General features: G+C 44.0%; 2 protein-coding genes across 3 annotated transcripts in view; both read left to right on the forward strand.

Annotated features, from left to right (window-relative positions):
• Positions 1-261: 261 nt before the first annotated feature.
• On the forward strand, positions 262-3,566 carry LOC133126822 (proteasome subunit alpha type-7). The gene is made up of 7 exons (XM_061239221.1): positions 262-411; positions 841-967; positions 1,457-1,581; positions 1,871-1,993; positions 2,240-2,359; positions 2,710-2,772; positions 3,189-3,566. Exons 1-7 carry the CDS (start codon positions 310-312, stop codon positions 3,282-3,284), a joined length of 756 nt encoding a protein of 251 aa, XP_061095205.1. The 5' UTR covers positions 262-309; the 3' UTR covers positions 3,285-3,566.
• Positions 3,567-4,455: 889 nt separating this feature from the next.
• LOC133127618 (transcription initiation factor TFIID subunit 4-like) overlaps positions 4,456-14,377 on the forward strand; it is a 49,941-nt gene continuing 40,019 nt past the window's right edge. The window contains exons 1-9 of one of the 2 annotated variants that reach the window (XM_061240634.1): positions 4,456-4,569; positions 5,023-5,915; positions 6,327-6,463; positions 6,778-6,885; positions 7,529-7,666; positions 8,269-8,391; positions 8,578-8,667; positions 9,217-9,420; positions 12,317-12,452. In XM_061240634.1, coding sequence (XP_061096618.1) covers positions 5,114-5,915; positions 6,327-6,463; positions 6,778-6,885; positions 7,529-7,666; positions 8,269-8,391; positions 8,578-8,667; positions 9,217-9,420; positions 12,317-12,452 — 1,738 coding nt within the window. In that variant the 5' untranslated portion in view covers positions 4,456-4,569; positions 5,023-5,113. Of the gene's footprint in view, positions 4,586-5,022; positions 5,916-6,326; positions 6,464-6,777; positions 6,886-7,528; positions 7,667-8,268; positions 8,392-8,577; positions 8,668-9,216; positions 9,421-12,316; positions 12,453-14,377 lie in introns of both variants that reach the window. The other variant, XM_061240635.1, reaches the window with a different exon arrangement.

The raw sequence follows: 14,377 nt of genomic DNA on the forward strand, positions 1-14,377 counted from the left end.
TAAACGTTTAGGCACCGAATTAACACGAATAAAAGGCCAATGAGAAACTGGCCTTTATTCTAAATAATAAAGTTACACGTCTAAAGAAATCGTAAAAACATGTAGCAAAAGCTGTGTTATTCAACAGACACCATTCAATATTACCGATTTTCACTCTTACGTAAACGACACCCACCGCTTATACAATTTGGTATCGCCCCAGTTCACGGGTCATACGCAGGCGTACTTGGAGAGTCAACCTGCACAATTAAACGGGTAGGATTTCTATGAATTCATTTTCGTACCTTTGCAGGGCATTTTGGATCTAGGATGGCAGCAAGATATGACAGAGCTATTACAGTCTTTTCCCCGGACGGCCATCTCTTCCAAGTTGAATATGCCCAAGAGGCCGTCAAGAAAGGCTCCACTGCTGTGAGTTTGTTGCAACTTGGGTACCTGGCTTTTGCTCCAGTGTTGGCTAACATTAGCTACTTGCTTGCTGTAGCTAGCTAAGTTGGTTAACTTAATTACCCACACAGCTAGCTAATCTTCGCGAATATTGTTTTTGACTTAGTGTTAATTTAGTCGATTATATCTGGTTGTAAAGTAACAAGTTCCACTGCACGGTATTTGCCTTGTTTAGATTTCCCTTAGCCAGAGAGACATCCCTAGCAACTAACCATGACTTCGCATGTTATTAGCCATATAGCTAACAAAAGGAGCCATGCTCGGGACTGCCAGTATACAGACCGCTGTGACTTTTGATCAAGTGCAGCTTCATATATATGTTTAGTAAGCTTATCAATGCTAGCTAGAGTTTAGGTTCATATCTTAACTGTATCTGATTGATCCTTCCCCCAGGTTGGTATCCGGGGTAAAGATATTGTAGTTCTTGGTGTTGAGAAGAAATCCGTTGCAAAGCTACAAGAAGAACGAACCGTGCGAAAGATCTGTGCACTGGATGAACACGTCTGCATGGCCTTCGCTGGTATGGTATAAATATACGTTAACTTACTGAATATTTTATGTTTTCACATTTTTTTGGACAGAGTAATACAGGGACATATGTTACTAGTTTGGACCACACTATAATTGTGTTTCTTCAGAGTTCGAATCATTACATTACTGTTGCTTTTATCCAAAACGACTTACAGTTGATTTGACTAAGCAGGGGCCACTCCGACCTGGAGTGATGAGGGTTTAAGGGCCTTGCTCAAAGGTGGTTGACAGTGCATGTTGCTTTGACTTTGTTGCTCTCTCTTTAATAATTTTAAGTTAACCATGTGTGTAAATGGCCAAATTAAATGACCTGAACCTCTAAATAACGGTCTTGCTTAACTTTACAAAATGGCCAACAGAAAAAAAAAAAAAAAAAGCCCTCATCTTTTCTACCATTGCAATTTGCATTGAAATGTTGATTGTTTTCAGAGGGACTGTACAAAGTCTGAGTGGCGTGTTTCTGTTTCTCCTTCCCCAGGATTGACAGCAGATGCTCGTATTGTGATCAACAGAGCCAGAGTAGAGTGCCAGAGCCACAGGCTGACCGTGGAGGATCCCGTTACTGTCGAGTACATCACACGCTACATCGCAACCCTAAAACAGGTAAACACCTGACACTTCTAAAATCTTATTTTATTTGGAAACTATATCTTCAAATCAAAGTTTATATCAAAGATATATCGTCCACCGTTTTTAGCTCTGGCCTAGTATTGTTTCTCTTGCTTATTATTGCTGATGAGCTTGAGTTTTGTGTCTAGTTTCTGACATGAGACATGATACCCAGATTTACTAGCTTGCAGCCTTGTCTTCCAGGCAAGCTTTGCAGGAACATACTAAACGTTGAAATAAACGCTAGTGTAGAAATGAAGGCTTCCCTTTGTCTCTGCCGCAGAGATACACTCAGAGCAACGGACGCAGACCGTTCGGCATCTCTGCGCTGATCGTGGGTTTTGACGACGACGGAACTCCCAGGCTCTACCAGACAGACCCCTCAGGAACATACCATGCATGGAAGGTGTGTGTCTTTGTTAGTTTTGTTTTAATTCTTCATCCATATTATTCATGTCCTAATGGACGTGTACTGGCACTGTGATTGGAAAAGTTTGTTTTAGAAGTATATACTCAGTAATAGGAATAGGAGAGAAATCATACAATCGTAGTATTTAGATTTTCCACAGCTTTTTTCGCTACTGACCAGAAAACATGTTGTCTTTCTACTGATATAAATACTTTTCCAATGTTTTGATTTTGTCGCTTTCAGGCAAATGCAATCGGTCGCAGTGCAAAGACGGTGAGAGAATTTTTGGAAAAGAACTACACAGATGACGCTCTTGCAAGTGACAATGATGCAATCAAGCTTGCAATCAAAGCTTTGCTCGAGGTAAGGAAAGCTGCTCTTATGAAGGCCCATGATGTTCTGGAGTCTGTTCTGTTGCCCCTTGACTTTTTACACTTTTCACAGATTTCTGTCTTACTACTTGCTGATTTTTCTGTCCAGGCAGTGTTAAACTCCATTCAGTAGTCTCACAGTACAACCTAAGTACCTGCTCAAAAATCATACGAGTTGCATGATTAGGCTGCAGAGGCACAATGCAGTTCTCGGCTTTCACAACTGAATTGGTCCATTTAACTTGTTTTGGCAAGAACTACACCTTCTGCAGATATTGTGGTATATTTGCTGAGCCTTGCCATTTTCACTGTGAGGCAAACCATATGACCGCTTGTTTACAGGTTGTGCAGTCTGGGGGGAAGAACATTGAGCTTGCCGTCATCAGAAGGACTCAGCCATTGAAGGTAGAGCATTCTCTCTGGATCATTTTCATTCTCTAACCATGAATAGTGCAGATTTTATTTTATTTTTTCCAGTTTTCTTCTTGGATGTCACACCCATAACTGTTCATAGTCTTGTTTTATGTCTGGTAATATTACACATGCGTTTCAAGACCATTCCTGTATTCTCCCTAACATGCATTTCGTTGTGTGTTAGTTTTTTAGTGCTGTAATTTTCTCTGCTTGGAGATATGATCCCCAAGCTTTGTGGCAAAAAAGCTGCAGTTATTTCAAATGTTTATATTTCATCAATATGCATGTGACAGAAATACCTTCAGATACAGTATGTTTTGGTTCATATTGAATCTAAGAAAGCGCAGTGCACACAGCATTATGCAATTTGAATGTGGTCTGTTTTTCCTCTCTCGTCTTCATTTTAGATTTTGGAGTCGAAAGAAATTGAGACACTGGTGGCGGAAATAGAGAAAGAGAAAGAGGAGGAGGCTGAGAAGAAGAAGCAGAAGAAAGCCACATAAAACTGGCAGTGACTAAAACTGAAACTTGTTGGTGTGTAGGTGGATAACAGCACTTAGTTTCGGCTGAAGATGTCATACCAAGCCTTTCACAGTGTTTTTTTTTTTTGTTTTGTTTTTTGTTCGATAATCTATGAAAAGGTCAAGTAGCTCTATTGTTTTTGTCAGCTGCATGTTGTTCCGTTAGCCTCGAATATGAACTGACACCCTCCCCCTGTTGAACACTACAAAAAAAATGCAATTTATAAGAAAAACATCTCAATAAACATCTTTTGGTTTGTATAAGCTTTGTTTGTGTCATTTACTTTCTTTTTGTACACAATTAATGTGAATGTTGGGTATCTACCAAATATTTATGTATCAAAATGAGTGAAAGTTACACATGTATATATTTGCTATAGCTAATGTGTTTCTACAGCTCTTTGGGACATTTGATTGCCATTCTTATTTAATTGTTCTAACTAGAAGGTAAAAAACAATTTTTTTTTTTTTTTTTTTTTACTTCACTTTTCTGACAAAAAGCTCTCAAATTCTCCATGAAAAGGTAAGCTTCTGTCATTTCTGCTTGTTTTCTGATCGACCTGATGTTAGGATAGGGTTGAATTCAGAAATAACGCAGGTCAGAAAGAACCCAGGGGGAAACCACATCTGTCACACTTCGCTTAAACCAGACTGGCAGGTACTTCCTGAGGAGAGCCTACTTGCTTTATTCGTAAAGTGAATGTAATTTCCAGCATGCACATAACTTAATGGACCCTATGTGCGCTGAAATTTCCTTGATGCGTTTGACAACATGCAATGAAGAGTTTTTATTTCTTGCAATTCTTTCCCGCCTTGACCTGTCATTGCATATAGAACACACTACGCTGATCGTAACGAACAGTCATAAAAGCATTGGTCGGGCCGGTTTAATTTAAAATATGTTCTGATGTGTATAATCAAAGCGATGAGGTATAATTTCGCATGCACTATATGTTGTATAGCGCAGAAGCGCGCGTGAGATTCACAGACCGCACATAAGCCATAGTAGGTGGGACAGCGCCATTTAGGTGACATTTCTCAACTTCGTCACCACCATGTGTAAAGCGAAGAAAATTGAGTTTTGTCATTGAACACTGACGTAATTCCGCGGGTACTGTATCATGTCGGAGCGGCCAATCGGCGCTAGCTACCAGTGGATATTCCAAGGTGTGTCACTGGGTGCAACTACGAGACTGCGCAGCTTCCACATGGCTATATAAACATGGCTGTGACTGCCGTCATGCGGCTGATGGTTACTTTTTAGGAGGTAAAGTTCTGTAAATGTATGTGCTTGATTTTTGTGTGTTTTTGTATTTAAGTTTGTATTGCACGGTTAACATACGTATCTGTATTGCTTTGTTACTTGTTAGTTGGCCGGTTAAACTTTGTCAGCTAGCTTGGCTATGTGTTATAGGCAGCTAGCTCACTAGCTGGATAGCGCGTAGTCACGTGCGTACAGGCTTTGCCTAGCAAGCCATTTACTTTAGGTCGTTAAATGAAGGAAAGCAACCAGAGCTAGCTAAAACAATAGTTTGAGTATGGTGTATCGTCTCTGTTGTGACACGGCCAAATAGGTCGAGTGTTAGAATGTGACGAGTAAGTTATATTAGTGTTTAGCTAGCTATCTGTAGGCTTGCCAGTCCACGCTTCACTTCGCTAGCTTAGCCAGCAGCAGGGTCATGTTTTAACTCTACCCTGAAATTACCTTTTGTTTTTTCAGATACAAGAAACGGTCATGCGAGTTAGAAATGTTAAGGTGGCACTCATAAGGCATTTGCAAACTAAACCCACTAACGCCAACGCCTATTAAAATGCCTGCACTTGAAACCTCTATCAATTTGGAAGTTAAACAAATTAAATCTGAAGAGACGTGGAAAACGCAGCTTGTCAACGGCGGAGCGGCAGATGTTTCCCTAAACTCGTTGCACAGGTTGAACGGCAGTGATGATGCCAACGCAATGAAACCAGATAGACTTGTCGAGACGCAAGCTGAAGCTACAGGAGTCCCTGCCTCGAATTGCGAAAAGGTAGTTTCAAATGGACAGCTAATTGTAACCCCATTGAGAGCGGAGTCCCATGCGGTACAAAACAGTAACAACCAAACGCTGACGCCCAACAATTGCAACCCGCCGGTGATTGTGTCAAAAACTCCCATTTCTGCGGCGCTTTCACTTTCAACACCGAAAACTGCTGTGGCTCCTGTCGTGATGAGTGCACACATTACAAACGGCTCAAGCACCGTGCAGTCGGCTGTAAGCAACCCAGTGCCTAAGATCATAATGAACGCGGGGCAGACTGGAACGAGCTCACCAGTCGTGGCGGCTAATAACGTTATCCAAGTGAGTTCTTCGCCGACGTGTGTTAGTACTCTGCCCAGCACTTGTGGCCAAGCCAAGGTTGAGGTGAGCTTGGCACCGTCTGCCCAAGCTGGGGTAGCCGCGGTGACTGCTCCGCAAACACCAAAGGTGACCAGAGTGGCCACTATTACCCAGACACCAGGGAAAGGGACTGTCATTGCTTTGCCTAGGCCGTCCACACCTCAGCCAAACGGAGCACCACGGACACCCCAGACTACTTCTGTGCAGCTGCCAGCTAATTTCCAGATCCCACAAGGTAAGTCCATTCTCTCTTCTGTAGCAGTTCTGCGGTCAAACTGTACCAGTCCTTAACTAGAATTCTGCAGTAGCCCCTTCTGGTTATGTTGTGTGTTCTGTGTGCATTAGTTCTTTTGCATACATGCACTCTGTATTTAAAGTGTACTTTTGCAGAGGCTGGTACAATGTGTGCTGCAGAACTGCTACACCCCCCCCCCCCCCCCCCACCAATAGGAGTTGTTCCACTACATAAAGAAACTCTACTGTATGTCATTTGTAGATGGAGCTGTGAATGTTCCGTTTAATTTAAAATGGTATGTAGTACTTTTAGGATTGGCGAAAGCACTAGGCAGTGTGCCTACTGTAATTGCTCCTCCCCCTGTGTGATGTAACGCTCTCTGAGCTGCTGTCGGTGCTGCTCTCCGCGCAGGCATGGTGCTCATCCGGAGTGACAGCGGGCAGCTGATGCTGGTCTCCCAGCAGGCCCTTGCTCAGGCCCAGGCCCAGGGCATCATCCCCCGGGTGAACGCTGGAGCCAGGGCCCCGGCCACCCCGGGTGCCAGTCAGGTGCGTTTCGGCTGCAGCCCCCAGGAGATTCTCAGAAGCCCCGTGCGCATTTGGCGCTGCCCTGGTGTATGCTGGTACTCGCCGTGGGGAGTTATAAATGATGCCTTTGCTTGGCTGGAGTAACCGCTGATTGTATGTGGGCCTGTCATTTTAATTGCTGTTATGATTGTAATGATTTTTGGGGATGTGAAGCACTAAACGATGTTGGAACAGGCGCCGGGCTAGTATAAAGGCAATTTGTAAATATTGCAACTGTCCAGTGACTTTCTAATTTCAGTGGAAAATAATTGCTTGTTTTCTCTTCCTGTCTGTAGGCAACAGCGGTTATTAGAAATGCTGAGGTTACACCTGTGATAAAGGTGCCACCACCCCCCGCAAGCGGCAAGCCAGTGACCTCTTTCCAAAAGATGACCGTTTTAAAGGTTGGACATAATATTTGAACTTACATCCCTGATAAGCAGGCTAAAAATTCTTAATCTTTCTTGTCAGAACTGTCAATACCTCAGGGTTCAACAGATTAGAATCGTTTTTTTTTTTTGTTTTTTGTTTTTTAAGGTGTGGTGAGCTGTTCTGGATTCTGATGTGCAACTTGTTTGTGGGTGGGTCGAAGGTTTGAATTGATCTTGTCACTCAACACAGACAAGTCAGTGTTTGTATCTTCCTGATTTCTGATTGCCTCAAGTTGCTTTTCTAAACCTATCTGTGATTGTATTGGTGGTTCTTAAAAATCACTCTGAAATCAGATTTTACAGGTGAAAGACTAGATTAAATCAATGTGAAATGGTAGGCCATCCCGTTTCTTTGATAATAACATCAGGTGAGCTTTTAGATCCTTCATTGTATTTGATTAATTGATTTATTTGATTCACAAACACAATGTTACAGATACGTTTGGAAAAACACCTCAAGAGTTGGTGTTCTGCACGGAAAGATACAACACTGACTTGTCTGAGTGGCAAGATCAATTCAAACCTGTGACCTACCCTCAAATAACTGATGGTTTCCGTAGTTACTGTCGCACAGCATTTTGAAGTCTCATCTTCATCTCTTTTTTTCCCCTCGTAGGCCACAGGAGGTGCCGTTTCCACCACTGTAGGTCAGGCTGTCCGGCCAGCTGTGTCTGCAGTGATAACAACAGTGTCTTCAGTCTCCCCTGCCAAAGCAGAGGCACCCAAGGCCACATCCACCACTACCATCTCTGCAGTAAGCCTGCCTTTGATTGGCGGATTGATCACATGACTCTTGTACGCTCCCTTGTTAAGGTGCCAGTCCACCTACTATCGAAGGTGATAGTAATGCAAGTAACCACACATTACAACAGTGGTGTGCAGAAGAGCATCTCTGCACACGTAATGCGGCAAACCTCTTAAGGGGACGGGCTACAGCAGCAGAATACTTGAGTCAAAAAAAATAGATGTATTGTTTGTGTCTGTTGCTCCGAACACAGTCATCCAATCAGCAGCCATATTAACAGTGATCTGTAACAGGTTCTTTTCTATTTTTAGAACTGTACATCAATTTCTTTTTTCTAGAATGCAGCTTGCAGCTCAGATTTAATATCACTCAAAATGTACAATATTTAGTGTCCTCAAAGTGCATCTTTCTCTCAGTCATCTTCATAGTGCCACTGTAACAGATGGTCCTTATTTCAAAGTGTAGAAGGGTTTTATGCGTGTTTCCTGAAAATCTGTTCACCGTGAGCCATAATGGTGGCGTCAAATTTAGCTTGCGTGCTACAAATACGGTAGCTGAATGTTGGGTCTCTTGCTCTCATAATAAAAAAATAAAAAAACTTTTTTCCTCAGGAAACTTTGGAAAATGTAAAGAAGTGTAAGAATTTCCTGGTGACGTTAATTAAGCTGGCCTCCGGTGGTACTCATTCTGCTGAAATGGCGAAAAATGTCAAGGAGTTGGTGAAGAGTCTGCTGGTGAGATGAATAATGTAAAATATATACTTTGCATATAAACCATGTAATATCTTTTTTAAATATTACATTTCCAGAGTCTTTCATTTCATTTTCATTTTGCTTTTACGTTGATCGTTGTTTGCTGTTAGCGCTTATTGTCTTGTGACTTTGTTGCATAAACCCCTTGTTGTGCATTGTTCTTAAAAGGACGGAAAGATTGAAGCGGAAGAATTCACGGACCGCTTGTACACTGAGCTCAAGTCCTCACCTCAGCCTTATCTTGTCCCTTTTCTGAAGGTATCTGTCGGCTCCCTAGGCTATATAAATCTAATTTCTGGAATTAAAATATGATTTCTAAACAAATTTAGATTTAATGGAAAAAATTGTAAATGTGCAGCTTTTTCATACACTTTGGAATGTTGTACAGCAGTAATATTTCAATGCTTTTGGCTATTACAAATTTTTTTGGGGGGGGGAATGAGACATTAATTACTCATATTTGAACCTAAAGGTATTGGCTTCTGTGTGACTCACAGATTTGAGCCTCTGCTGTAGTGTTTCTCTGTGGAGTGCGAAAGGCTTAATTGTTTCACACGTTGATTGACGGCGCCTGGCAGCCTCGCCCTTTGTGGGTTTCGCGAAAAACCTCCCCGTCCAATCAGTCGCATTCGTTACTGCGTTCTGTGTCCAATACTTTCCAAAGTTCAGAATGTTTGTTCTTGGGGTATATATTTATTTATTAATTTGGGGAGTGCCGAAAGGGACTTTGGGGACCTTTAGAACTGATCCTCTTCTGCATCTCTGTACCTCCTCCTCCGTCTCCGTCTCCGTCTCATCTCTCTCCAGAGGAGCCTCCCTGCTGTGCGTCAGCTCACCCCAAACTCACAGCTCTTCATAGAGCAATGCGGTCTGCCCAAACCCCCGCCGGCCCCTCCGCAGGGGGCCAAAGCGGCCCCCGCCGCGCTCCCCGGCCTCAGCCGGCCCACGCAGCCCGGTCTGGTCACCGCCCTGGCCCGCAGACCCGCCCAAACGCCCAGCTCCTCCCACCTGGTGAGCCCCTGCCTCCCCGAGACTCCGCCCGCTTCTGAGGTCAGGGGTCGTTTCTGGCCCTTACTGGTCATTGAAAACTTTAAGAATGTGATTTCTTTTTCTGTCGCTTCAGTCATTTTGCTGCTGGGTCTCTTAATACTTATTGCTCTTTGTGTTTGTGTCATGGGGGAGGAGTGGGTGGACACTTGAATAATTCTGTCACACATTTAAACGTCTGTGTATAAACAAATTCCATTTCTTTTACTTTCAGTTACTTTGTCTTGCTTGAAGCGGCCTTTTTGAGATAGATATGTGGCCCTAAACCGGTTGGAGGGCGCAGCCCTGCAGGGCTTGCCGTGAATTGAGAAGGAATGGAAACTGAATTTATAATCTCTTGTAAGAAGTTGGGCAGTGGAGGGGGGGGGCTGGTTATTTAATGCAGAGTTGTTTTTTCTTTCTTGTTTGTTTTGTTTCTTTCTACTTTTATGCTTTTAACTTTCATCTTTGTGTGAAGTGTAACTGCAGCAGGGCTGCTGTTTGAGCGGGTCTACAGAAGAACCCTCTCTAGGGCTTACCCAGTTCATATTCACAGGACCAGTTAGCGCTAAACTTCTGCTCCATCTCGCCTCCTCTGCGATACACTCCCAACACCCACACGCTCCTATTCAGCTCCCACTCAGGCTGTAATACCTGTACGCTGCGTACTCTGATATTTGCCGTTTTGAAATAATGTTTTACATAGTAATTTAGTTTTAAGTAATTTGTTGTTTTTTGTTTCAGATTTCTTTTTTTCATGGAGGAAGGAGGGGGGATAATTTTGCACACTCTGTCTCTTGGCAAACCTGCGCTCTGGTGTAGTTCATTTTTGTCGGGTTTTCTCAGCACTTTGTCTTAATTTCCCAGTGAAGATGAACTGGCCCTGGGTAAAATGTAATTTAATTTAAATCCGCTGGTCCCCATCGATCTTGTGGAACATGCCCAATTTGAAAGCGTTTTCGACACAAGGATGCGTGCGTACCGCCTTTTCGCCCTCTTCCTTTCAAGCTTTATATCCGTTACAGGATTTTCATTTATTTTCATTTATTTTACATGATTCGTTTTCTCATACGTGCCATTGGTTCCCTAACACTCCGCAGAAATCCCCAAAAAATGAAATGGCATTTTATACACAGACACACATCCGAGAGGTTTGGAGTTGCAGAAGTAACTCTGGTAACTGCAAGAGATTCTTCAGGTTGAGTTTGGTTATCAGAACAAGGGGGCATACATGGAAATTCACAAAGGAAGTATTTATTAGAGAGTATGTATTCACCCCGAGTGGTCAGATTGCCATGCCATTTAGTGGAGGCAGAAACGCTGACTATTTTCAAGACCAGGCTTGATGCAGTGCTAGATGCTATCTAGCTTTTAGGTAAACTCGGCCTTAAAAATGAACCTTACACGAGCAGGTATCTTAATTTTACATTACATTACATGGCATTTAGCAGATGCTCTTATCCAGAGCGACATACAACAAAGTGCAGATCAAACACAAGTACAAGTGTGAAGAGGACAGTACAGTTCCGAGTCCTAGTGTAAACATACAGATAATCGGGACCCTTGAAGAATACAATCAGCTTCCAAACTAGCATACCACAGTTAGCAGCTAGAATACCCTGAGTACAACAATACAATAGCAGTATATATCAGTTAAGTTAAATATCAGTGAGCCTGAGTGTTGGGGTTAATATCAGTTATGAAGTATGAATCGCTTGGTGAACTGCTCCCTCGGAATTGTTACAGTACCTTAACTTTATCACTAGATGGTGATGGGGCATATGAGGGCATCTAGTTTGACTGGGTCTATTTTTTCTCTTCAGAGCCATTGGATAGAAATGTGGCTGGCTCTACTGCCATGACGTAACTGAATATATCTGTCAAGGATCTTAATGCCCAACGCAACCAATTGCTCCTTCCGTTGCATGTCCGAAATTCTCATCAACTGTGTGTGCTATTGAATGTTTGCCATTCTAAGCAAGTGCCTTTATTTCACAGCTATTTAAAACCGCAATTAAATGAAGTACGGGAAGTGTCTAATGGTGGTCCAATGTGGTGGGGTTTTTTTTCCCCCCCCATTATTTTATTATTATTTTTTGCCCCTAACTTACTGCTTATCATCGAGCTGCGGTTGAGAATTCTCAAAGACACAATTGTGGCTGGGGGGCTGATCCTTAACGGGATCCCGGCTTCAAAACCCCCGTTGGAACTTCAATGACTTTAATCTGGAGCCCTTTGAAAAGTTGTTCTGTGGCGCGTGGGGCTGCCCCGGGCCCCGTGGGCTCTTAAGAGAGACATAATGGTGAATGTAAAGTGCTTAATTTAGAGGCTTCTCCTCCAGCCAGGATTGGGTGAGTGACTGACTGCTATGACAAGAAAGCCACTTTAATTTGTCAGCACATTTCGTGTTGGGTAGGGGGGGGTGTTAAGGTGAAGGACTGCATATTTATTCGACCGTATACTTTCAGCTCATGGCAACGGTAACGTGTCTTAATTGGGTGCAGTCGGTTGCTTTTGTTCCAATGTGTTTGTTTTTTATTTATTTATGACTCTTTAATGATCTGAGGGCTAACGCATTAACGTGACATGGATATGCTGTGTTTGGGAAGTCTCTCATGTTTGTCCCTTATCTGATGTGCATTTTCTTTTAATTTTCCGGCTGGTAATTGCCTGGAATGGCTGAAAGGGTGATGGACTCTTAATGTCACGGCTGTGCTTTTTTATATGCATATTCACACGAGATCTACCGTACTGTGAGCTTATACTGATTGACCTGCTGTCTGTGAGCCTGAGTAGTGGGATGGCTCCTGTGAGAGTGTCGGATCTGTGCAGACGGTGTGGAAGGGCCCTGAGCAGCTTCATTTGCTTCGTCCCCCTCCAGGTGATTCAGCAGCCGCGGGGCGTGGTGATGAAGCAGGCCCTGACGTCAGGCCCGTCACACTTCTCCCTGTCCGCGCAGAACAGGACTCTGCCAAAGCAATTTGTGACCACGATACAGTCTGCTTCCCGCGCCACAGGTAAGGCTCCTGGCCCTCGAGCACGAGCGGGAACACTGCTCGGGATGGGGCAATGCCGACTCTCTCCGATGGAGCGAGGGCTCCGAGTTTCTGCAGGAATCTGGACCACGGTGCAGACTCCGAGCCATTGTGCCGCTGGCTGGTCGGTCCGTTGGCGATGATGCGTGATGTTCTGATTGGACGATCTCTGGAACCCCCGTTCATGGCCACGTTCCACCGTGCTGCCGTTCCTTTGCCCACTCACCGTGAGCACTTCCTGGTTATTGGCCCCTTCACTGGTCATTCTGCCCCCTGTACCTGTGGAAGCTGGCTGTAGCTCAGACCTCAAACTCTCGTGCCTAAGGCCTGAAACGTACCCCGCGTACGTATGTTACGGGGATGACCGCGTTAGGCCGACACGCACGGCCCGGTTGTACGTATTCCGTGTGCGTTCCTGTGTTCCTCTGAAGGTAATAAATCCATCCTGAAGGGCGCGAGCAAAGCCACGGTTGTGACAAAGCGGACAGAAAAAAGCAGAAATTGCATCCTGACATCCTGTTGTCGCCTGCTATCGTGCCCCTTGCTGAGATGCTCCACACTGCAGCACGCGCTTGCGTTGCGTTAAGAATTTCGGCCGCCGCTTCAGGCGGAACGCAACGATGCGCGAAATTTACTTCCCGTAGCTTGAAGGCGTATTCGCGTGGGGCATGTTTCCGGCCTGAGAGTTTTGCCTGCCGGCCCATCCTTTGGGTTGGTGAGCGCAGCAGCCTGTTGCGGTCCTGTCCAGGTGCTCCGTGGTAATGGTCCTGAGGCATGCTTCTCCTGCCTTTTGTTTTTTGCTCCACTTCCACATCAAAGGTTAAAATAAAACCAGCAAATACACATTCTGAATTTCAAATTTTGAATGCAGAATGACAGTCCTCCGTAGATTTGAGAGCGCAGACTAGCGTGAGTCTCCTCTGGAAACCGTGCCACTTCCTGCTGCCGTTTCATCTAGCACTTTAGCAGCCGTGCCGTTATTGAAAGCATTGAGGATAGTTGTTACATTAATGGCATTACGTTAATGGCATTTGGCAGACGCTCTTATTCAGAGTGATGTACAACAAAGTGCATACCCATAACCAGGGATGAGTGCGCTGAAAGACCCTTGAGGGAAGTACAATTTCAACTGCTACCTGTACAACACAAAGATAAGGACCAGGGCCTATTTGAATTTTTTATTTTTTATTTTTTTTAACAAACAAATAAACAACAAAGCAAAACTTAACTAGCCAAATACTGCTTACCTAGCCAACTACAAATACCGATACCCAAAAAAGTACATCACAGAAAGACAACAATTAAGGTTCACAGGGAGGTAGGGAGGGAAGGGGAGAGGTGCGGCTTGAAGAGGTGCGTCTTCCGTTTGCGCTTGAAGGTGGGGAGCGATTCTACAGTTCTGATCTCAACGGGGAGTTCGTTCCACCACCGTGGAGCCAGAACAGACAGTAGTCGTGAGCCTGAGGTGGAAGTTCGGTGAGGGGGAGGTGCCAAGTGGCCTGTGGAGGTGTGTGTGTGAGTGAATGGTGTGTGTGCCCAGTGATGTACTGGCGACCTGTCCAGGGTGTATTCCTGCCTTTCGCCCAATGTATGCTGGGATAGGCATACATCACAAAGTGATCACATTGCAGATCACAAGATTAACACAAATGTTTGCTGCAAGTTTAGTTAAGTTTGTTACTTTGTTAAGGTGGCATTATTTTATAGACATATTTTTCATTTCCATGTTCAGTCCCAGATTTGAGGTGAAGTTCACAGCCTTCCTGAATGTTCATTTGGAAGTAGCTCATTCTCCCAAAATGAAGAATAAAATCATTGTACAGGGCCTTTAATGCAACGGCAAAGATGAAACTCTGATACTGCCCAGGCAAGCAGAAAGCTACAATGATAAGAGACTTAAAACAAGA

This window comes from Conger conger, chromosome 4 (assembly GCF_963514075.1).
Source record: "Conger conger chromosome 4, fConCon1.1, whole genome shotgun sequence".
Taxonomy (NCBI): Eukaryota; Metazoa; Chordata; class Actinopteri; order Anguilliformes; family Congridae; genus Conger; species Conger conger.

What these genes read in the sequence shown, in the direction of transcription:
- LOC133126822 (XM_061239221.1), top strand. Translation starts at nt 310, where the DNA reads ATGGCAGCAAGATATGACAGAGCTATTACAGTCTTTTCCCCGGACGGC. An exon ending in GAACATACCATGCATGGAAG is followed by an intron (nt 1,994 to 2,239) that starts GTGTGTGTCTTT and finishes TGTCGCTTTCAG; the next exon opens with GCAAATGCAATCGGTCGCAG. An exon ending in CAATCAAAGCTTTGCTCGAG is followed by an intron (nt 2,360 to 2,709) that starts GTAAGGAAAGCT and finishes GCTTGTTTACAG; the next exon opens with GTTGTGCAGTCTGGGGGGAA.